Raw genomic sequence first — 24780 nt, 5'->3', positions numbered from 1 at the left:
CATCACTAGTATTAGTAATAATTAATTATAATTATTGATAATAATAATATAATTATATTCATTAATATAATATTATTAATCATAATTACTTATAATAATATAATTAATTATTTCATATAAATATATGAATTATAATTTCTGATAATAATTATAATATAAATAATTACCATTAAATATTTATTTTCAAAATAACTAATATGAGTTAATATAAATATAAAATGATTATTTCTGAATTACTAATTACCATTATGAAAATATTTATTATTAATTATAACTACTTATAATAATATAGTTAATTATTTCATATAAATGTATGAATTATAATTTCTGATAATAATTATAATATAAATAATTACCATTAAATATTTATTTTCAAAATAATTAATATGAGTTAATATAAATATAAAATGATTATTTCCGAATCATTAAATACCATTACGAAAACATATATTAATTATCATTTCGAATTAACAATGAGCAATATTTTCATTAATAAATTATCAGTAGTTAAGTATTAGCAGTAATTATTATAAGAAATTACTTTTCTGAATTAATAATGAACAATATTATCACTAATTAATTATTATCAGCAATTAAGTAATAGCAGTAATTATTATAAGAAATTATTTTTCCGAATTAATAATGAGCAATATTATTACTAATTAATTATTATCAGCAATTAAGTAATAGCAGTAATTACTATAAAAAATTATTTTCAGTAATTAATTATTATCAGTGGGTAATTATTATTAATAATTAATAGCTAGAATTAATTAATTATAAGTAGTTAACAGTAATTAATAGCTGTAATTAATTCACTAAAAGTAGTTAACAGTAATTTGTAGTTGGAATTAATTAATTAGTTTAGTAGTTAACATTAATTAATAGCACAATTTCCTTTCTTTTAGGAACTACTTCTCACAACTCTGTATGGTGGTGGGCTCCACTCTTGGAAAACTGGAGAGTACCTATAGGAATATTTGTCCAGTGGCAAGTTCACGCTTCCCATGAAGTGTGCTGGTTGCGGGATTCGATTCCACATTTTAGTTTAGTACCCTGAACTTTGGGGGTAATGTCAAGGTATTATTGCAGGCACCCCTACTTCCTGCTTGTAACATTCCCCACTAGATGATGGTGGTTTTTTTGTAAGTCTTGGATCGTTTACCATTAAAGAGGTGTAAATCTGGAATGCATAAGCCTTCGTCCCCACCTCCGGTGTGGATGATATTCATCCACTAGGATCAGCGGGGAGAGAGAGAGAGAGATTGATTTTGCGAATAGCGAATACGAGGTGATCCATTAATTGTTTTCAAGTTCTGATAACTAATGAAAATATATATGTAGCCCTGGCTGAGCTTTCAAAGTAGCGCTTTGGTTTGGTTTGAAAGAAAGTTTTAAAAAACGATTCGGAAACAGAATCGTTCTGGCCACTGGTTTTTAGGTTGATCATACGATCATCCGGTTTGAATGGATGGCCTGTTCTAACAGTAAAATTAAAAAATAAAAAACAGTCAAAAATCGTTGAATAGGTTGATAGGTCGACGGTTTGATTGCTTGGGTCAACAGTTTGTTGACTTTTTCAGCAGTTTTTAACCAGATTTCGGGTTTGGGGTAAAATAAAACCGGTTGCCTGGATGGTTCCCAAGCCGAATGATCCGACCGTCCAGATCAATGGCAGTTCGAAAACATTGGTTTCAGAGATCAGTTACACAGGTGAAAGCATGGTTTATAAAACCGACCCGGTGACTAAATCAGTCAGGGGTCTGGTTACCGGGTCGAACAGTCCTACAGTTCGAACCGAACACTCGGCCCATTCTAACAAAAAAACAAAAAAAAAATCAAAAAAATAAAAAATGGTCAAAATCAATAATTTGGGGGGGGGGGGAATCTGGTTTTTGGAAAAAACGGAACCGATCACCTGACCGATTCCCGATTTTTCTGGTCCGACTATCCGGTCCAGTCCGATTTTGAAAACCATGGGTGGAAAGTAATTCCGATTGCAGTTGCTTTCTGGTCCGAAAGCTAGGGTTTGTTTCCATCATCATTTAGTCATCCAGTCATGTAGGAAAACCGTACAAGCCTGGTTGATGCAAAAAAACGTAAGATTAATGAATTAACTTTTCAAAACGTGCCATTTGTATCATTTTCACAAATGGCATTGTAAAGAAATTAGATGGCGTCCAAGCGGCATTTGTGTAGGCCATATGCTAAGTAAGATGGATTCCCCTTTGTCAATGGCTTAAATCAATGTCGCTTAAAGTAAGCATATATTTGATTGAGAATTTATATAATTCATGTCTGTAGTGCAACTACCCTTTACTATTAGATGTGGCAAGGGCTTATTGGTGAAAAGCTTTAACAAAGAATACAAGATGATGGTCGAAAGAACAAGTGGAACTATCTATTGGCTTGTGATATTGCCACGTGTAAAGATGATGAAAATAATGCATTTCAAATATGTTATTAGTGCTGAAATAGCTAGGTTGGTTAGAACTAGATTTGGCAAAAAAGTTGACCCAATCTGCAAACCCGATTTAACCGAACCTGAAAAAATAGGGTTAAGGTCTTATATTTAGCTATCTGAATGTGAGAATGACGCGACATGACCTGACCCAACCCAAAAAAAACTGGGTTGGATTGGGTCATGGGTCAACCTGTTGACCTGATTGTCAAGTCTAATTGGGATTATTTGTGTATTGTTAGAAATTTCCACTCTTTAATTTTTTTTTTTCTAATTATTCTTTACTCTTTATAGTTTACTCTTTAAATTGTTAAATGTTCAAGTTTTTTTATTTTATATTTGGAATTTTAAGGTTAATTCCTTTTATTTTGGCATTTTTCATGTAGTTTTTCTTTTTTTTTTTTTTAATTTCAGTTATTTTTTTAGATGACCCAAATTGACCCATTGGCCAACCCTAATCTGAACATTTAGGGTTAGGGTCTAGCATTTGATAACCCAACCCAAAATTCAACCCGACCCGAATCAATCCGAAGTATCTTGGCCCAACTCAAACCCGACCCACCCAATCCAATTAATTAAGCCTATATTTGGTTTGAAGAAAAAGGTAGGGGAAGAATGGGCATTTTCCTTCAAACCAAACATAGTATGATAGTGTGACATTATTTTCAACAGTGCTGGAATAGCTCAGTTGGTTAGAGTGTGTGGTTGTTAACCACAAGGTTGGAGGTTCAAGCCCTCCTTTTAGCGTTTGCGTTAAAAAATTTTTTAAAGAAGTCTATTACTAATTTCAACTAATAAAGTGTGTGACATCATTATAAACCGTGCTGGAATAGCTCAGTTGATTAAGCCCTCCTTCGTACGTTTACATTGAAAAATTTTTGAACTCGTCTATTAATGTAATTAGCTTATTAATAAAACCTCTGGCGTTGTGTTGGAATAGCTCAGTTGGTTAGAGCGTTTGGCTGTTAACCGTTAACCACAAGGTCGGAGGTTCAAACCCTCCTTCTAGCGTTTATGTTGAAAAACTTTTGAACTCGTCTATTACTGTAACTGACAAATTATTTATGTTACACTATTATCAACAATGCTGGAATAGCTCAGTTGGTTAGAGCGTGTGGCTGTTAACCACAAGGTCGGAGATTAAAGCCCTCCTTTTAGCGCTTGCATTGAAGATTTTTTAAACTCTTCTATTAATGTGATTCTAATTAATAATGTATGTGTCATTTTTACCATAGCTCATTTGGTTAGAGTGTGTGGTTGTTATAAGGTCGGAGGTTCAAGCCCTCCTTTCACGCGTTTGCATTGAAAAATTTTTAAACTCGTCTATTAATGCAATTGTAATTAATCAGGTATGTAGCATTATTATCAACATTGCTGGAATAGTTCAGTTGGTTAGAGCGTGTGGCTGTTAATCAGGTTCAACCCCTTTTTCTTGCGTTTGTGTTGAATATAGTCGTTAGTTTTTGAGTAATAAATGAGTTATGTGGGATCATTATCAACAATACTGGGATAGTTCAATTGGTTAAAGCGTGTGGCCTTTGTGAAAAGAGTTTTCGAATTCGTCTTTGTGAAAAAAGTTTTCCCTTAACGAGTGGGATGCTATGCCTAGATATGGCAATTTGACCCGTCCTGTGGATTCCACCCCGCCCCATCCAGGTTGGGGTGGGTTTTTTGACCACTGATATGGTTCAGGGCGTACTCAGAGAAGATTCGATACTTTGGGGGTCGAGGACGGGGCAGAGACGGTATTTGTCCACCCCAATATATTATATAACATATATAATTGTTAATATATGCTAATATATATTATATTAAAATATTATATATTATGTAATACTATATTATATTATATAATATAAAATAATTCTAGGTAAGTTTAAAAAACAAAAAATAAATTTACAAGTATACAAGTAAGAATGATTGGGGTGGGGCAGGGCAAAGTTAGGAATCCCTATTCCCTACGGGGATAGGGTTAGGAATTTTAGTCCAATCAGGTTTGGGGTGGGGAATTTGAATTCGGGGTCGGGTACAAGGCATCAAGAACCCAACCCCGTTGTCATTCCTATATATGCCCAATTAGTGGTGTTAATTGTGGTGGGAATACACGCCTCCTCAAATGGATGGATACCAAGTCACAAACCAAACTGTTGTGACAATGAAAAAAGCTTAGGAAAGAAGAAATGTAGTAGAAAGATATTTAACTTGGAAGAAAATATTTGGCAGTATTTTCGAACCAATCAGAACATTCGACTTGGGAACCGTCTAGGCAACTGATTCCATTTCACCCTTAGCCCAATCCTTGGCCAAAAACCATTGACTTTATCAACGACGTGTTGACCTGAACAGTCACGTTGTCAAACCATTTGACTTGGACAATGGGTTTTAGCCATTTTTATTTTAATTTTTTTTTCTTTCTATTTTTTTAAATAGAAAAGGCCATCCATCTAAACCAGACAGCCGAACAACTAACCTGGAAACCAGTGGCAAAGCAATTCCAATCCCGGGTCAATTTTTAAAACCCTGACATTTGGACGGCATATCAAAATTTCCATTTTAGGCTCCTTTAAATATGCCAAAATGAAATATATATCATAATTCATCCATGGCCTAGAATGCATACACATCAAATCATCATGCTGGCTGGTTTTTGTGTAGAGCCCCATCTTGGGTGGAACTAGACCTATTCATAGGTCAGGCCAGGCCGGGCTTTTACTCTTCATGAATGGAAATTTGTTAGGCCCGAACCCGGGCTTTTACTCACCACCGGTTACTATGTTCGCCGAAGCTTAAGTTCGCGGTGAGCTGCAATTTTAACAGTGAAAGTGTGTCAATTCGCACCTAAGAGAGAGAGAGAGAGAGAGAGAACACACCGCTACCACCAGTACCTATATTCGTCCCCTCGTCGATGTTTGAGATTTGAAAGAGAAGTGAGAAGAGGAACAGGAGAGAAGACTCACCGCCAGAGTTGTTGCGCCAATGAATGTTCGCCGCCTCGAATTTATTACGGGTCGGGCTTTTGGCCTGAGATTAAACCCACGGGCTCATTTGCATGTTCAAGCCCGTCCAGGGGCCAAGCGGAGCCGGCCAATGAACAGGTCTAAGTGGAACACACCACTGAACCTTTAGGTTGCTTTTGGTTTATCAGGAAATAAGACAAAGTAAGTTGAGGGAAACCACTCAATGAGTTTTGTCAATAGGCTTGACTCCAGTGCTGATGCTCCTGAAATAATTTCGATCAACTCTGTTGTAATAGATGCTTGGCGGGTCCTAGTATATGACAAAACAGCGGGCAGATGATTAGTCACTCTACATGTAAATAAGATTTTATGCATATATTGGTCACAATGTCTGTGTAGAGAGAGAGAGAGAGAGACCTGTTGTATGTAAGAGTAAGCCTATCGAGCATCTCCCCAGCATTTCTGCTGGAACTGTCCATCGCAGACATCCTTGCCCCCTGCTCACTGCATGCATTTTCTAGTACTGCATTGAACAGAACCTGCCATGGTGAAAAAAAAATATATTTAAAAAGAAAAAAGCAAGAATGTAAACGAGGAAATGCATAAAATTTAACTCAAATAATCTGGCGTTTCTTTTTCATTTCGTTGTGTGCAGGGCGGGGGCAGAATATCATCACTTCTGCCATCATCAAGTTGAACCAAAAACAGACCTACCAATAGTTGGGACTAAAATAAAACAAAAAAAAAAAAGTTGCAAATTAAGAACAACAATTCTTTCAAATAGACTGTCTAATATCTGGCTAATATGATATCCAAAACCTCAAGATTTTGAACATGCTACTGATCAAAAAAAGATTTTGAACACGCATACCAGTAGAGATGGATCTCAGACTGAACACTTAAAAGCTTCTAACAAATGGAATATCTCAAATTTTCAATATTTTTTTTCTTTATCATTTGAAATGATCAAATGAGCATCATTAATGATGATGATAATGAAGGAACCTTGCATCCAAGAGACTCCTGGAACAGAGAAACAAAATATAATATAAAAGTACAACAAACTCTCAAAACAGTAATACAGTACTATATATATATAACAACTATCGTCCCACCCACCCCCACCCCAAACAGCCACCCGCTACAATTCTGATGTCCTTATTACCTCCCTTTCTAGATTACCAGTAAGAGCATTGACCAAAGGGATCCACTTCAAACTGTTCAATGTGGATGCCAATGCTCTCACTTCTTTCTTGCCTGAGTCTGGCGACCATCTGTGCTAAAAGTACCCACTCAAATCCCCCCCCCCCCAGTCAGTATAAAAATCAAAAGGGAAATAGTTCATTGCTAAAAGTGAAAGAGTACAAACCTCCACACCCCATGGTGTCAGGGATAAGACCAACTGCTCTAAAGGCTGAGAATAAATATATAGGGGTTAGGGACATCAAGGCACCAAGGCAAGGCTAGGTGACAGGAGGGCGCTTTGTCACCTAGTCGCCTGGGTGATTGATTTTTTTAAGTAAAAATCACATATCCTAGGGTTGTTCCCTAGGTTCCATAACCAACTTTCTTTAATAACTATCCATAATTTTCATAAGAAAATTATAAACTTCATGTTTAAGTCTAGAAAATCAACATTTTTATGAGAAGAAAAAGAAAAAAGGAAAGAAAATTCAAAAAATATGGGGGCTGAACACCTATTTTTGTTATAGGAAAAGAAGAAAAGAAGGAGAAGATGTGGAAGAAGAAATGTGTTTTTTTTATGAATATGGAAGAAGAAATGCGTTGAGTAAACTAAAATTGTAAGTTCTTCCCTTATTGGTTCAGATTTTGAAATCATTGAGAGTTCAATACAGCAGTTAGCAATGTTTGTGTTGATTAAACCCTAACAAATAAGAAAATAATAAAAAGAAATTAGTTTATAAACACAAAAAATGAATATTTTCCTTTAATAATATCTATTTTATAATATTATAATCTCAAAAAAATAACAATATAGAAGTATTTTATTACACAGTATGCAAAACTGCTTGTCGCCTAGGCATCGCCTTGACAACTATGGTTACGGAGATACAAATAGATACATATCTGAGATTTTTTTTTATAGATAAAATTCAATTGATTCCATTAGAAGCGAATGATAAATAGTTTGTTACAAGCATCCCAATATGAGGCACGAGGTGCAGCCTCACTCGTTGATACAGAAGCATCATAAAGTTACAATTGGGCCCAGTACAACTATTCCCCAGTTACCCCTTGTTTAGCTAGAGAATCAGCAAAAGCATTTGCCTCCCTCCCCACCCACTATATAGTTACCTCCATCTGCTGAGTTAACCATTTGAATTTCTTCAATTCATTTCTGTAAACCCAAATCACTGAATCTGGGTTTTTTAGCCAACCCACCACCACCTTGGAGTCCCCCTCTATCACCAAATTTTCCAATCCTAACTCTCTTGCAATCTGTACACCTTGTAGGGCTGAGTACAATTCTGCCTTGTAGGGCTGCTAAGAAGAGTGCTCTTAAGTTTCCTTGCTTGTCTCTGATGACCCCTCCTATTCCAGCTGGGCCTGGGTTGCCCTGACTACTCCCATCGAAGTTTAATTTCAAAAATCCTTCAATGGGAGGAGCCCAAGCCAACCTTGCCATAACCTTCTGCATTGAGCTAGAAGCCACTAAAGACCAATTCCTCCAAATATCATCAAATGTGAAATTTTTGAATAGTTCCACCATTTGTAGCCAGTGTATAATCCTAGTCATTATACACTCCACAATTTGTTGTTTGCTCCTTTCTTTCTCTTGGAAGATTCTGGAATTTCTCTTTCCACAAGGTCCACACCACTGCTGCTCTAGTGTACCTCCAAATTACTCTTCCCCTCTTCTTCGGTAACACAAAGGTAGATGGGTCAAACAGCATTTTTATCTCTGTTGGCATATTCCACCTGCACCCAAACAAAGAGAAAAACCAATCCCATATATCTGTAGCAAAAGAACAGGAAATTAGTAAATGATAACAAGATTCACCATCAGATTTGCATAGAGTGCACCAATTCGGGGAAATACACAGAAAAGGCCTCTCCTTTTGCAAATAATCCAGAGTATTAATTTTCCCAAGAGCCAATTCCCAACAGAAGGCCTGAATTTTAGGGGGAATCACTGAAAACCACACTTTTTTCCAAGGAAAGGGCAAAGAGGAAGAGAACCGACAAAGAGCTTTAAAAAAGAAGGCACAAGAAAAGGAACCTTTAGAGCTTGGGAAGCAAATTCTTCTATCTGGACAAGAAAGCTCTAAGCAAACACTATCAAGGAGAAGGAGAAGCTCTCACAGACAAGTTGCTTCCTCATCCCTCAAACCCCTACGAAATCCAAGATCCCAATTAAGACTCAAAGGCAAAGAAGGAAGAACCAAAAATTTTAAATGACCTTATTTTTATACAACGATATAGAATACAAAGATGGAAAAACCTCCTTTAAAGGCCGATCACCAAACCAAGTGTCTTCTCAGAAACGAATTAAATTCCATGAGCCAACATCATACCTGATGTACCTGAGAAACTGAGGGAGGAGGCTATGAATTGCTTTCCAAGGTGCTGCCAAGGTAGCCCTATGCGATACACTAGCATCCCAACCATTCTCCAATCTATGATGTATACTTGCCACTACTTCAACCCACAAGTTTTCTCTTTGAAGAGGCCATCTCCATAACCATTTCCCTAACAGAGCTGTATTCTTCTTCCTTACAATCCCTAGACCTAAACCACCTTCCTTTCTTTTACACACAACCTCCATTTTATCAAGTGGTCCTTTCTAGTCTCTCCTGGCTCCCAAAGGAAATCCTTCATAATTTTTTCTAATTTCTTTTCTTCTCTTGGTGGAATCCTAAAGACAGATAGAAAGTAGATGAGTAGGTTAGACAAAGTTGATTTTATCAGCGTGATCCTACCTCCCAAAGAGATGTAACTTCTCTTCTAAGCAACCAATCTCTTTTTGACATCTTTCTATAACTGGATTCCAAAACCTACTTTCCTTTGGGTTTGCATCTAGGGGAAGCCCTAGGTAGGTCAAAGGCCACGGGGTGTTATGACATTCTAAGCAATCTGCTATCCTATGTAGGACCATCCCCTCCAAAGTAATGCATGCTATGCAACTCTTGTCCAAATTGTTTTTATGTTCAACACTTTTTCAAACTTCTTGATTAGATTTTTCAATCTCCCAACTTTCCTAATGTCTCCTCCTTCACAAAAAATAATGATATCATAGCAAATTGGAGATGAGTAAATGGGGCATTGTCTCTACCCACTCTCCAACCCCTAAAATTATCTTCTCTGTCTGCCTTAGAGAGAAGTTTACTGAAGACATCTGCCACTAAAGTAAAAAGGAAGGGTGACAGGGGATCACCTTGCCTTAACCCTTTGCAAGATGGGAATAAATCTTTTACCACTCCATTAACAAAGATAGAAAAATGACAAGATTGTACACACCCAAGCATCCAATTGCACCATCTCTCCCCAAACCCCCGTTGATGCAGAACTTTCAAAAAACACCAATCAACCATATCATAGGCCTTTTCTAAGTCCAATTTGCACACAAAACCTTCCTTCCTAGACCTCTTCATCTCCTCTACACATTCATTGGCTATTAGAATTTGATCAACTATTTGTCTCCCTTGAACAAAAGCTCCTTGATACTGATTAATGAGGGAGGGGAGAATCACTTTGATCCTCAATGATAGGACTTTAGCAATTATCTTGTAAACACTAGTCACTAGACTAATGGGTCGGAAATCCTTTGGATGGCTAGCATCACCTTTCTTTGGAATCAAGGCCAAGAAAGTTGCATTAACTCTAGGGCTAATAATATGTGTATTTGAGAATTCCTTAAAGACTTTCATTAAATCATCTTTCAGCACTTCCCAACAATCCTGATAGAAAGCAATTGTGAATCCATCTGGGCCCGATGCTTTAGACCCATTCATGGAGAACACTGCCTTTCTTATTTCTTCTTCCTCAAAATCTCTTTCCAGCCAATTTGCTGCCTCCTCATCTGGTAAAGGCCACTCCAAACCTTCTAAGCTTAATCTATCCTCTAGAGGTCTCCTGTAAAGGGATTTAAAGTGGTCCACAAAGATTCTAGCAATTTCATCTTGATTTGATATTAGCTCTCCATTGATTTCCAACCTAGCCACAAAGTTTTTGCACCTTCTTCCATTTGCAATCACATGAAAGAATTGTGTATTCCCATCTCCTTCCTTTATCCATTTTTGTCTTGACTTTTGTCTCCAAGATATTTCCTCTCTTAAGGACTTCTTCCAATTCTTTCTTTGATTTACATCTTAAATCCCTCTCTTCCGCACGGAGATTTCTCTCGATTTCCACATTCCAACTCTTCAATCTGGGAAATTAGGGTCAATTTCCTTTCTTCTAACCTTCCAAAATGATCCCTATTCCACTCCTTTATTTTAGATCTTAATCTTTGCAATTTCTTATGGAATTTGATTCCTTCCCACCTTATTCCTCTTAGTTCCTCCTTCCACTAATCCTCCACTTTCTGAATAAAATCTGGATGCGTCAACCACATGTTTTCATATTTGAAAGGAGCAGGGCCATGTAAGAAGATTTTTGTTCCTAATCTAATGGGGTGGTGATCTAAAGTGACTCTAGGCAACGCCCTGGAAACCAAACCTTCCCAATGATTTCCCCATCCTCTATTGAACAGAAATCTATCCAGCTTTGAGCATAGTGGGTTTTCCTGAAAATTGGACCAAGTGAAATTGGATTGCAACAGGGAGATCTCCTTCAATTCACACAAGTCTATGAATTCATTAAATTTCCTCATACTAGTGGTGATAAACTGATTGGGCTTAGAAGTTTCATTAGAAAATCTTATCACATTGAAGTCCCCTCCCAAACACCAAGCACCTTCCCACAAACCCCAAATTGCATACAGTTCCTCCCACATATCACTTCTCTCTCTATAAGTATTTGGTCCATAGACATTAGTTAACACCCAATTGAATCCATTCTCCACACTCTTGAATTTTACTGATACAGTATACCTACCTGTCAATTCTTCCATTGCTTCAAGAACTTCATCCTTCCACAAAATCACCATACCCCATGAAGCCCCCCAAGATGGAGCCTCAACCGATCTTATTCCTCTCGCTCTCCACAAACTACTGATGACCCTTCGATCCAATTATGTTAATTTGGTCTCTTGCAGCATTACCACATCAAGATCCTCTCTTTTTATTAGGTCTTTTATCACACTCCTTTTCCTTGCACTTCCCAAACCTCTCACATTCCTACTAATTAATTTCATGTTTTGACTTCTTAAATTGAAACCCTCTTTTTATTTTTCCTCCCTACTTTTGTTGCTTCCGCCTATCTCCTCTCCCACTAAATTCAATATCACCCTCTACATCAAGAATCAGCCTTTCCACTTCTGTCTTTTTCCTCTTCCACTTTTTGTTTTTTTCTTCACTCTTTCTAGAAAGCTTCTTTGTCTTCTGAACTCCTTTATCTTTTGTATTCTCCCTTAAAATTGAGTCACCTTTTTCTTGCACACCCTCCTGACTTGTCTCTTCCCTTTTTTTCAAATCCACAAGCTCACTTATTAGGCCCTCTTTTCCACTTCCTCTTCCCCCCCCCCCTCTTCTATCTTCTACCTCTCCCTCTTCTAACCTCACAATCCCATCTCCACCCTCTCTCCTTAACCAATCAGGCTGGTTAGCTGCTGTACCTGTTTCAGGCAAAGCACACATATCAGTGGCCAAAACTGAAAGGACACACTACTTGGAGACATTGGACGAGAATCGAAGACAAGTGTGGTTGGGAAGTCCTGTTTGGAGCCCAGAAAATCAGAATCAGCCCCTGAAAATTGCCTGTGTTGAGTGGGAGTGGGATTATTAACAATTCTGGTTGCGCCTAAAACCTTTTCAAATGCACCCCTCTCTATTGCCTTCATACTCATCTTCAAAGTTTCCCCTTGTCTCACTTCCTGTGCATCCTGTTCTTGCTGGAAACAGGAGGTAGTCTCTCTAATTTAGGGGAAGGTGTCATCTGCCCAAATTCCTTTGTTTCTTTCGTATTGGTCGATTTTTCCTTTTCTTCTCCCAAGAACAGTTCTTCAGTGTTGAAACTCTCTGCTTTGTTCATATCAACCTGCACTGTTTGATCTATACTGCCCAAGCTTGAGTATTCACTCAAGTCTGACTCGTCCTCGCTGGAACTCTCTTCAAATTCTGAGTCTGGTTCCTGCACTTTCTCCTTACCTTTACCACCACATCTATTAAATTTTGGGTTTCGCTTTTCAGGGGAAACCAGAGTTTTCCCTTTGCTCTGTACTCAGATCATTGCCGAACACCGTCTCTGGTATTTTCGGTTTCCTTTGTCACTGACTTGATCGAAGAGGAAGAAGATGGACCAATATTATCATCCATCAAAGGGCTTTCCTTCTGACTCACGTGCTCTTTTAAGTTGTCATGTGCTGCTGCCCTTTGAGGCCCAACAGCTGGGCCCAAAGTAAGTTTTAAGTTACCCAGCCCCTGTTTCACCAACCCAGGCCCATCTTTCTTAATACCCATCATGTGATTATGGTTTAATAGCCTTTGACCCTAATGGCTCAGTTCTATTCAAACCTGATCCACCAGCTGGCTGACCCACCCCTTCTTTTGAAATTTGAAATTGGGACTGATTCACACGTCTAGGCCCATTTGTCAGCACCTCAGCATAAGACCAGCCGTATGTCTCATCCCTTTCTTTCCCTTGCCTTATACACTTCTCCCTCTTTTAATTCACCTTTTCCTCTCCCCAGATTTTGCTTTGCCATTTCAGTGTAATTTCCTTTCTCTTTTCCTGCATCCATTGGAATTCTTCCACGTAGCCATTCTTCTTCTACCTTCTCATCTTCTTCCCTTCTTCCCTCCCTCCAAAGCTCAGCTTCAATGGTTGTTACTAGCCAGGCTGAATAAATGATTCCATCAACCAGTACCTTTACTGAACACGGGATATCTTCCAAGTTTACATTACTCAAACATACTGCAGCTGAGTGGAGGTCTTTAACAAAAAAAGCCTTCTAACCTTGCTTTTTACAGAGTAGCTATTGAGACAAAAACATCTGAAATCCATAGATGAAACGGTAGCTATTGAGACAAAAACGAACAATTACTTTGTCCCTCTCATGCAGATCCTTAGAGTTAGAATGAGGAATCCATTTTGAGCAGTCACAGAGGCTGACTCCAATTGACAACACATAGCCTGGAGTTCCATTTTCTCTTCTACTAACTCTAGAAGGGCCTTACATTTTTCAAAGGAGGCTAAAATAACCGTACTGTTTAACTTCAGCTTCTTTAGTAACTCTTCAGCAATTCTCGTCCAGTCCTTCGGTGGGGCTGTTAAGGTAACAATAAATTTCTTCTCCCAGTCATTCTTGTGCTTGTTGCAAACCATTCTACAGTCCTTTGTTGCTTGAGCCATAAGCTGCATTTCTGTTACCTCTACTGGCAGTTCCTTCTGCTCCCTCACTTTAGAGTCTCCATAAACCCCCTGTGTTTCTTCTACTAGCTCCCTTCTACTTTCTTCTCTAGCTTTCTCCCGTGTAATGAAGTCCTTCAAAATCCCTGAAACTTCTTCCCAGCCATTCCACTTCTTACCTTCAGGGAAGCAGACCATCTGCTTTTTTCCTTCTCCAAAGAATTCCATAAGCACCACGTACCTTCCTTCAGGATTCTCCCTTCTTTCTGCTATATACCTTCCGCCATTAATCTCAATTGAATCTTTGTTTCAGACTTCCTACTCACCTGAACAGCATCTTCGATGAAAGTCTGAAACCACACCAATGCTTCTACCCCTACTAGCAACACCGTGGCCATATTAACTTCTCTGATTTTTAAAGCTTTCTTCCCTTTCACCCTGTAACTTTCAAATAGGAACTGCTTTGCTTCCAACCTTAGAGATCTTCTTCGAGCCTCAGTCTGCTGAAACCTCCCTTCCTCCATGGTTTTCCACTAGGCCCTCTTCTAAAGAGCAAGTTTGTGGATCAGATGATGACTTATTGATGAGATGAGCAAAAAACAACATTGATCAGCGTATTCCTGGTAGCATTGTTTGGGGCATTAGTAATCAGGTCCGTGAACCAACAGAAGGACAACCAATCCTCGAAGCCGAGGACTCCCTCCTCAGGATCAACAAAGCCATGAAGAAGGCCATGTGGGATTATTATCAAAAAAAAAATCAAAGAGATTCATGTCATCCTGCCATTTGCAAACCACAAAACAATGCTTCCCCCTCCTTTAGCTAGACTATCCACTCAATTATGACCATAAAATGTCCATCCACTTGCAGCCAAACCAAGCTCAAGAAAACTAATTTTAGGCCCTGTAACAGGGAGAGAGCTTTTAGGGAATTCTATTCCCCCGTTGGTCTAGAACAGACCATTATCATTTCTCCTGCATCTCCCCTGAAGCCCCCATGATAATCATGAGAGCCATTTTCAACAAAAGGCTTTAATTTTCAATAGATCAAGACCATTACAAAGAGCTTTTAACAGAACAAGATTAGGACAAGGATAGATTAATAATTTTGAGGAGAAACAACCTAAGGATTCAGCCATCCACACTGAAATATCACACTCATTAGGTCAAAGGAAAATGTTACAGACTTCAAGAATCACCTTCTCACTCATGGTCATGAAGTCCTCATAACCCAGAATCCAAACAGATTTCCAAGAGAGTAAAGCACCAAATCTGAGACTGGTTTTAACTTTTGGAGAGATGGAATAAACTCATAAAACATATTGAACTTAAGTTGAAGGGACTGAATTTCTTCTTCTACAAAGCAAGTCCTTACAAGATTATACCCTTCGGTCAGAGATAAGCATATACCTGGTTGTAGCAGAGACTTGGCATCAAATCCCGCTGTCACCAGGGTTTGGGGGTTATGAGTATGGAGGATGGGTTACCCTCTGTTGTGTAGCCCACATAGGTTAAAATGCCAGTGTGGAGGAAATATCGGGTTGTCCAAATATAGGAAACATGTCAAAATGTCAGAAATATCAGATGGAAATTTAGTAAAAACTATAGAAATGGTGAAAACATTGTAAAATATGCAAAAATATAGAATGATATTTTATGAAATAATAAAATAAGCATAGGCACACCTTTTCAAATTATTATCTTGTTCTAAATCATTAAACATAGCTAAGAAACTAAGGTTATAGGCAAAAGAATATGTTTTAAAGTTGTCCTGTAAATCCTAAGATTCAAAATTACATGATAGAATGAGTTAAAGAAAAATTTTAAACTCATAGAAAATGCAAATGGTTCTAATAGATCAATGAAATAATCTTTCCTAGCAAAAAAAAAACTAAATAATCTATTACACAAAAACAAACTAATATTTAATTTCATGCTTGAAATGCATATCAAGCTAGCTCAAAGCGGTAATCATGCAAGTTAAGTAGGCAATAACATTGCTACTCTACATATCTACAATGTTTTTTTATAGGAAATGGTTACTTTCATTGAAGATTTGAAAAATTACAGATTTACCACCCACAAGATGGATGGAATATAAAAACAAAAAAACAAAACCTTCCAAACAAGCCCAAAACAAAGACTCCCTAGAAACTCCTTGCTTAGCTAACATGTCGCCCATTCCTTGCTGACATTCTTACCCATTTAAATTGCACCCCAATCTCCCTATCTAAGCTAATAATCTCTCTTAGAGGCTGCCTAAGTGACCAAACTCACAAGTTTCCAGATTGCATCCACCCTATTACCAGCTTGGAGTCTCCTTCCACTTCTAATTGCTGCATTCCCCATTGTTTCACCAATCTCAGGCCTTGAAGTAAGGCCATGACTTCTGCCCTTAAGGAATCTTCCATCCCAATCAGGCCTAAGTAAAGGGCAAAGTCTTTTCCTTTCTCATTTCTGAATACACCCCCAACTCCCAACTGACCTGGATTACCCAAGGAGCTTCCATCAAAGTTTAACATCACCCTGAACTGAGGCGGTGGTACCCAACTTTCTTGAACCACAGGGGAGGGAGAGGAAACATATCTACAATATTGTCACCAGTTTATATTATAATACTATCTCTTGCACTCTGCATAGTACTGGTAGCGTTCACTAGGGAATATGTTGATTCCAGTAAAATTTCATGTTACTACCCATGGAAATGGAAACATGTTGTGAAAATATAAAGAAATTAAGGGAAATTTTAAACCATGCACACATCGAAGAGGGGGTGATTGGCATCTATAGCTTCCACAGCATCTCAATGTTTCTCAAGATGACTTTCAGCAGCATCAATTGCATGACACCACAGTTCTGGCAGCACCCAATTGCTTAACACAATAAAGGTTAAAAGGTACTAGAATATGAACTTCAGAGGGAGGGCTGCACACCTAATCTTTTTCGGCTTCTAAACACAGCCAAATCCCAATTATGTTTTGAGCAGCACAAACTGTATAGAAAAATAGATTTCTACAACATAAACTATTTTAACACGTACAATAACCACACCAGAAATAAGAAATTGCTACAGTGTTACCTTATAAGTTATAACAAGGGTTGCATTTCAAGGCCAATAAGGTTTGGCCCTACCTACTGCCAGGAAAGAAAAGGAAACGGAAGAGTAATAATGTCCTATTTTCCAGAGGGAGAGTACATACGCACGAAAACTGAAACTCTGCAAGATTCTGAAGAATTTCGCCTTTTGTCTCACCACCTTCAATTTCATAATTGTCCAGGTCACCAAGCTTCCCCCCAGCTTCAGCCTCTCTCTCCACAACCTGACCCAAACAAAACAAAGTTCAGAAAGTATCCAGGAAATTGAAAACACACTTTTCTAAGCAAACAAGATAAGTAACAATAAACATTTATCGAAAAACAAAAAGATAAGTAACAATAAACTAGTCACCTCGGGAGACAATACAGTTGCTAAAGTTGGCATAAAAGAGACAACCGAATGGAACTTGTTGAAGACAATCCTCAAAGCATCATACTCAACATTCTTCAAAATGTCATCAGCAAGAACTGAAACCTAGAAGAACAAGAACCTGAATTATTCACAAAGCCTGTTGAGTGTGCATGTGCATTTGGGACAGGGAAGAGAGTAGTTACTTGGATTAACAATTCATTTAGAGATAAATGATTGTCACTTTTTCAATTCATAAATTTTTGATAATGCAAGTGAAAGATGTCTTTGTTGAAGAATCTGACTATTTCTTATAAGCTTTGATATTTATCAACCATAATTTAAGGTGTACTTCACTGATTCTACAGCAAGAATTAGTAATCTATGACCAAAAGCTTGTTTCACCCATTCTTTGAGTTTGAACATTGAACACAATAAAAAGTAGCTACCTAGAAAAATGTCAAAGTGGAATGACAAAGGATAAATTCTAATATACAGAAGCAAGCCAGTGGGTCAATGCTCCATTAATACAGCAGAAGCATGGACTGCCTTAGAAGCTCGCGAGGCCGCAAATTGTATAGAAATTTTAACATTATCATTGAAGGGGGTTTCAAAGCTGATAATCGACTGTCTTAGGGATTGGGATGCTATTAATGCTATCATCAAAGAGTGCTACTACATCCGCGAATCTTGGAGACTAAACATTCAATATAAGCATGTGTTTTGGGAAGCAACCAAGCTCCTGATTGTCTGGCTGCCACAGGTCATAGCGAAAGTTCAGGCTTTCAAGTGAGGACAAAATATGTATTCTCTTCTATTTGTTTAGCTGATGTAGGAGGGAGGGCAGCCTCCTGGGTCATTTAGGCTGAGCGGTTTTTTTTTTTTTTGTGTGTGTGTGTGTGCGTGTTGTTCTTTTTTTTTTTCGCAAAAGAGGAGTGAAATAAAGTATACCAAAATTTAAAAGAATAGATGAATACGAGATGGCAATCAGCTAGCTGGCCTCCAACAAAGATAGAACCAGCCTAAACAAGCACTTGTTCAAATTAAGCTTGCTAATAAGCAGTTCAGAAGGATCCCAAAAATGAATATCCATCCACTTAGAAAATTGGATCTGGCTATGTCAAAGTGATACCCAAAAATATAACCCCATAAATATTTCTATGGGCATATCTACAATAGAAATCCAATATGAAACTATAAGGTTCTTTTTTTTTGTTTTCTTGAAAAGGTAAAGTGTAATGTACTCCTATATATGCATATAGTACGCTCCTGTACAACCAGTTGAATGGTGGTATGTACAAATTCAAAGTTAAAGAAGCTGTTATTTTGTCAATGATAAAAGAACATCTCAACATGCTGATTAAAAAACAAAAAGAACATCTCAATATAAAATTTGATGTTCTGATTCTGAGGTTAACATGATTCCTTCTTATAGCCTCAAACATCTCGTACAGGCAGAACCACTTTGTCCCTAAATGGAATCAGAAAATGAATCCAGACTAAGGTAGATGATTTCCTATCATGAAAATTTTCCGTTATTGATCATGAGAGGAAATCATCTACCCATCCTGTCATCTTCTCTGAACATGTGATGATAGGTGCCCACCTTCTGAATAATCTCATAACCAAAAGCTTGTTTGTTTATCTTCATGGCAAAGAGGAAATGTGCTACCAGGACCAAGAGCAGTATGTACAACATGTACAACTGGTATACGAGTAGAGACTGACTAAGAGAACAAAAACAAATGATTTGTGGATACAATAATATAACTTAACTATGGCAACCAAAAGACAAAAAATCACAAATCCACATAAACGACCTAGGCATCACCAGATCAAAGCACACAGAAGAGACCCCAACCAGACCAAAACTAAAGCTCCAAACCTCCAACAAGTAGAAAGCACCAGATATATGATGCACCACACTCAGAAAATACTGATAATAATAGCAAAAAAAAAAAAAAAAACATGCCGCTACCCAGAAAAATTAATTAAAACAAAAGCCCCAAATGACACCAGCTACCTTCCATAGGCCCATAGTTGTCAAGGCGATGCCTAGGTGACAAGGCACCTACGGATGGTCACTTCACCTAATCACCTACCTATTTTGTACATGCTACTATGAAACACTCATATTCTTTGTTTTTTGATATTATAATAATTAAATAGATATTATTAAGCTAAAACTTGTACTTTGTGGGTTTATATACTAGTTTCTTTTTATTATTTTCTTGCTTTTCAGGGTTCAATCAACACATATGTTAGTGTATGCTGTCTTGAACCCTCAAAGACTTCAAAACCTGAACCAATAAGCAAGTAAGAACTAAGAACTTAAAAGTCTATCCAATAAACACATTCATTATTTTTATCATCAGCAGCACATTCTTCATCCACCTTTTTTTTCCTTTTCCTAAAAAAAGTAGCAGCTCAGTTCTACATTTTCTGAAATTTCTTTTCTTTTTTATTTTTCTTCTCATAACTATGTTGATGTTTGAGAGAAAGAGTAACTGAAATTATTAAGAAACAAAAGAAAGGTCCATGAGGTGAGGTGTGCAAGAGGAAACCCAAAATAGAAATTACAAAGACAGGTTTCTGTCACTGTAAAAAATTTCCCTAACAATGCCACTTTTGGCCCAACTATCAGCTAAATGGTTCAATTCCCTAGGAATCCAGATGAGCTTCACAGTCATGGAACTCAAGATATCTCTTGCCTCCATCAGAAAGTGAGCAAGCCTCCAAGGACCACTATCTTTCTCTCCTAGATAGTTTATGGTGTTGACAGAATCTCCTTTGATAGCTAGACTAAACAATCCCTGTACCTTTGCTATATGAAGCCCAATAAGAGCAGCTAGAACCTCAGCTTTGTGGAATCAGTAAGCCCAATGGGTCCACTGAAAGCCCACCGAATGCTTCCATCTCTTCTTCTTAACACAGCTCCAATTCCAGCTGTGTCAGGATTTCCCTATCTAGGAGTTTGGGAAATCTTTGAGGAATGGGGGAAGAAAACAAGATCTCCACTACATTCAGCTGTAGATTATTCAAGGAAATCCCATTGAACTCTGTAAAATTCAGCACCACAAGTTACACAAGTAAGATATATGAGAGATCAAATCACCCACAGATCTACCTTTTTCTCTCTTCCACAAAATCAACTATGTTGATCTTATATGTTTTAACATGAACTGTATACTCTTTTATGACGTTTAAAGATAATTATCAATGAAAGATGATGGTTGCTAGTTACCATGGAACCTAGGAACTTACCCTAGGAATCAGGGTTTCTATGTAAAAAATTACATTGCCTAGGTGACATCTAGGAGGGTGCCTAGGAACTAGGTGACAAGGCACCCACTATTGCCTAGCACCTTGGTGCCTTGAAAACTATGTATGGGCCTACCTTACTGAGGCATTATCAAAAAGACCTCCATATCTTTTTCTCCTCACCTTTTTTTTTGATTGTCAACAGAATAAAGTATATTCATTATCAGAAAATCTTTCTATCCAAAAGATAAGAAGAGAAAATAGAAAACAGCTTAAAACTGACTCAACAATTGTTCTCTTTTTCCAGCAGTACCAATTACAATTCATTCTCAGCTCCCAGGTCTTGGACACCCCCAAGCTAAGTTTTGCCTTCATACCCCAGATTTTGCTAGAGAACCTGCTAGTTCATCTGCAGACCTTGGAATCCACCTGAACAAGCAGTTCAGATTTGTTTCTGCTGCTTGAGATTCTGTTACTGAAAGTCTGACACACCAAGGAACATCTTCAGAAAACACCCATGAAATTACTACTTGGCAGTCTCCCTCTACAGTAATGTTCATCCAATTATTTAGAACCACAAGTTTTAAGCCTTGCATTAGTACCATTAGTTCATCCCTTTAAGCATTTTAAGTCTTGTGCTTCTTCCTCCTAACTTTCAACATCTAGATGATATCGCTGATGCATAGACTTAGGTTCATGCAATCCATACCCAGCAATAGTATTCCCCTTCCACCTGCACTATTCTTTACATGATGATCATCTGGCACCAAGAACCTGCCTAAGAAACAACACCCGGCTAGGTGCGAAAAAGTTACATGAGATGCACTTTATTGTAATATTTATTACCACAGGTCCAAGTTATCAGTTTTTGTGCTCATAGACTGATACATCCTATCATTTATATTACTTATGTTTCATTGTAGTGTTTTATCATTGAAACACAAAAGATTCAAGGATTTTGTGAAAAGAGAAAGAAAGAAAGAAAAAGAGAGAGATAGAAGAAAAGATGAGATCAGAATAACCTGGGTATAGTTTAATGGATTCTTCTGCAATTCAGTTATGGATATCTCAATATCTTTCTTTGAGTCACGTACAAGCTGCGCTTTTGCCTTTTCCCCCAAAATGACATATTTAGTTTCCTTATCAGGACCTGATGTCAGTTGATCAAAAGGTAAGTTTACAAAGGTTTGCTTATCATTGCTGACATTACAAGAAATAAACAATAATTGTCTGTGTTTTCATATCCTACCAGAAGCCCACTTGTAAAGCGACTTGCTGACCTTGACTGATGTAGAATTAATTCCGCCACAAAGACCCTTGTCAGATGAAATAGTAACAATAACATTCTTCTTGACATCAACACCTAGCATTTTTTTTATGAATGAGTAATCAATTTTATTATAGAGAAAAAGGGAGAGTCAATCAGCCTTGGAGGAGAGAAAGAACAAATACAGTGTGTAGGCGAGAAAGAACATGTAGAGATGCATGAACGCATCCATCCATCCAAATACTTTCAGTTCAAAGCACTACTATAGGTAAATAGAAGAACTAGAAAATAGAAAAGGAAAGACAAGATCAAATGAAAAATAAAAGAAAATAAAGATGATAAGGAAGAAATAGAATTATTCTTTTAGTACGAATGCTTTAAGTTTTTCAAAATTTTAATCAAAGTTTGAATTATTGCCAAACTTCATGTCAAAATTTCAGTTTGACCCAGGTAAAAAATTGCTCCGAAGTCAAAATTTAAATCCTCAAAGTTTAGCATAACCATTACCATGTTCGGAAGTTGGAATTAAATAGAATGAATTGCTTGTACTAGAAGCAATATTATTCTTTTATAATATGAGAAAATCTTTCATAACACTTCCATTTCTAGGATGCCCAGGCACTGAACAAATTGCATTCTACTGCAAGCATCCCCAAATTCCGGGCCTCAAAAATCATTCACATCGAAAGGAAGAACTAAATTTTCAACTCTACCATTCTTATTGCCATAAAGGACACAAACTGATGCAAGAGCTAACAAGTCAGATCTGTGATATTTTAAATTTTATGTATTTTTGGCGCTTTTAGATGGTAAAGGTATTGTTACAATTTTTCAGTAGCTATTTTCAAATTATTAGAGTCATTAGTAATTTTCTGATGGATGTAAGATTTTGTTTTCCTAATTGGATATAGAGTTATTTTAGCAATGCAAAGTTATTCTAGTAGTTAAGTAGGATTTGTCTTGTTCCTAGTTGTAAGTCAAAAAGGATGTCTTATTTAAGCTCTACAATGGATCCTCATTTAATATAGCATTCACCAAAACCCCTTTTCTGGAGTATAAACTTCAGAACACCCGTTTCTTTCTCTTGAAAAAATGTTTTCAATTGTTATTTAGAGAGAGACTTCAACCACCAGACCCAGGGCAAAAGAACGAGATGTTCCAATAGTATGGGAGAGATTAGACAAGTAAAGAAAGGAATAGCATTAAAAATGATGCAGAACTTTGAAGAATTAAGAAAAAAAAAACATTTTTAAGGAAATGTGTAAAGTAACCACATGTTCTCAGATTCCATAAAAAAAATGGAATAAGCAAACTTGACAATAGAAAATGTACAATGAAGGTTAATATTTAATAAACATACTAGGAGTATCCCCAAGAAGTGCCGTAAATGGCTGCCATAGGCCACGTGAATTTTCAGCTCTAACTTGAATTGCTCGTAGCTTTGAAGCTGCCACCATTTTCATTGCCTTTGTGATTTTCTGAATATTTTTTACACTCTTCATCCGATTCCTAACTGCATGAGGAAAAAAGAGAACCATAAATTAACTAGTTTAGTTGTCAAGTTTTACTTAATAAAAGTCACCCTATCTTGCAAAGAGAAATGAAGCAAGATAATGATTCCTACCTACTTGAGTGGAAATAGCACGTGCACCCTGAGGGGCCAAATCTCTGCACATTCCAATATTCAATTAATTGACTAAACAATAAATAGAGGCACTAATACTTGGAGGAAGTAGTTATAGAAGGAAAATGGTAATCTGCATCCAACACAATTTTTATGGTAATACTTGAAGGAAGTAGTTATAAATCATTAAAAACTCCACCGAAGTCCCAGAATTGTCTGTGGATAGACTATCTTTTAACGCAATTTTTATGAGATCAAAGCAGTATGTGGATATATTATAGGACAAGGAACAGGAATCATCAGCTTCAGTGATTAATCCTCAGTATATACCTTTAGAATAATCAGTGCAAAACTGCAAACCATCTCTTAACATTAATTGCATGCCAAACTGGTTATTTATGGAGCTCTTCAACCGTCCCCGCCCCCTTCCCCCCTTGAGAGGCGGACTAAAGAACATTTACCAGTTGAACTTAGAATTCTTTGATTTAGTTTTACCCCCGATCAGTGAACTTTACAAGTTGGACGCCCGTTCAAGACTAATTTTTTGTTCTTTTCTTCTAAACTATAAACCATCAAAGATCTTAACATGATTACCACGTTATTTTGAGTTCAAATCGTGATAATTTTTTCCAAATATTCTCTTTAAGAAAGCGCGGGTAAATATCCCACCTCCACCAATGTCCAAACCCCTAATTGGTGTCCGAAAAAAAAAAAGAAAAGAAAGAAATCTCCTAATGAACATTATTTTCTCTGTATCCAAGGAAGGAAAAATAAGAAAACACAAGGGAACGAAAATGAGATCAAAATGGGAAAAGCAGTGTTAGGAAAACAGAAGCCATAAAAAAGGATGTATACATATATATATTATCGACATTGACAAATTGGGACGTTATGAAATGGCTTAGGGTTAGCTTACTCAGAAACAATCGAAGATCGAGCGGCATTAATGGAGTTGGAAGACATCAATGGCAGGAAACGCCTCCCTTCTCGTCTCAACGCAGCCATCGCCATTGTTGATCAGCTTCTTCTTCTTCTTCCACGAATTTGGGGCTTTCTCTCGTTTACAGCGGTCGAGCGTCTGAACCAGGTCAGAAGGCAGAAAGAATCCTGCGATTAGGCCTTTGGAGAGCAAATGAACACCTACGGCGATTATTGATAGACAAAATGCGCCGAGAGCGTACTGCGCACTAAACCAACCCTGCGATCCGGCTTTTGGTGAGTTAAAGTAGATTCCCATCCGACGTAAGTAAGGGCTGAGAACAGAGGGAATCATGCGATTTTGAGTCAGTGTAACAGG

The 24780-nt window shown here is 37.4% G+C and overlaps 1 protein-coding gene and 3 non-coding genes across 4 annotated transcripts; 3 read left to right on the top strand and 1 right to left on the bottom strand.

Annotated features, from left to right (window-relative positions):
• The first annotated feature begins 3134 nt into the window (after window positions 1-3134).
• On the top strand, window positions 3135-3208 carry TRNAN-GUU (transfer RNA asparagine (anticodon GUU)). The gene has a single exon. It is a non-coding gene; the product is annotated as a tRNA-Asn (tRNA).
• Window positions 3209-3391: 183 nt separating this feature from the next.
• On the top strand, window positions 3392-3472 carry TRNAN-GUU (transfer RNA asparagine (anticodon GUU)). The gene is given in 2 exon segments: window positions 3392-3429; window positions 3437-3472. It is a non-coding gene; the product is annotated as a tRNA-Asn (tRNA).
• A 75-nt stretch (window positions 3473-3547) lies between these two features.
• TRNAN-GUU (transfer RNA asparagine (anticodon GUU)) lies at window positions 3548-3621 on the top strand. The gene has a single exon. It is a non-coding gene; the product is annotated as a tRNA-Asn (tRNA).
• A 1881-nt stretch (window positions 3622-5502) lies between these two features.
• LOC148844094 (ATP synthase subunit gamma, mitochondrial-like) lies at window positions 5503-24578 on the bottom strand. The gene is made up of 9 exons (XM_088956783.1): window positions 24400-24578; window positions 23484-23527; window positions 23220-23372; window positions 21842-21955; window positions 21615-21742; window positions 17335-17457; window positions 17087-17206; window positions 5836-5957; window positions 5503-5728 (listed from the first exon to the last, which is right to left on the bottom strand). Exons 1-9 carry the CDS (start codon window positions 24492-24494, stop codon window positions 5584-5586), a joined length of 1044 nt encoding a protein of 347 aa, XP_088812909.1. The 5' UTR covers window positions 24495-24578; the 3' UTR covers window positions 5503-5583.
• Window positions 24579-24780: the final 202 nt, after the last annotated feature.

This window comes from Nelumbo lutea, chromosome 8 (genome assembly GCF_056320005.1).
Source record: "Nelumbo lutea isolate HS-2025 chromosome 8, American lotus-T2T, whole genome shotgun sequence".
NCBI classification, from domain to species: Eukaryota; Viridiplantae; Streptophyta; class Magnoliopsida; order Proteales; family Nelumbonaceae; genus Nelumbo; species Nelumbo lutea.
The sequence above is the reverse complement of the archived record's forward strand: the minus strand, read 5'-3'. Positions and strand labels throughout refer to the sequence as shown.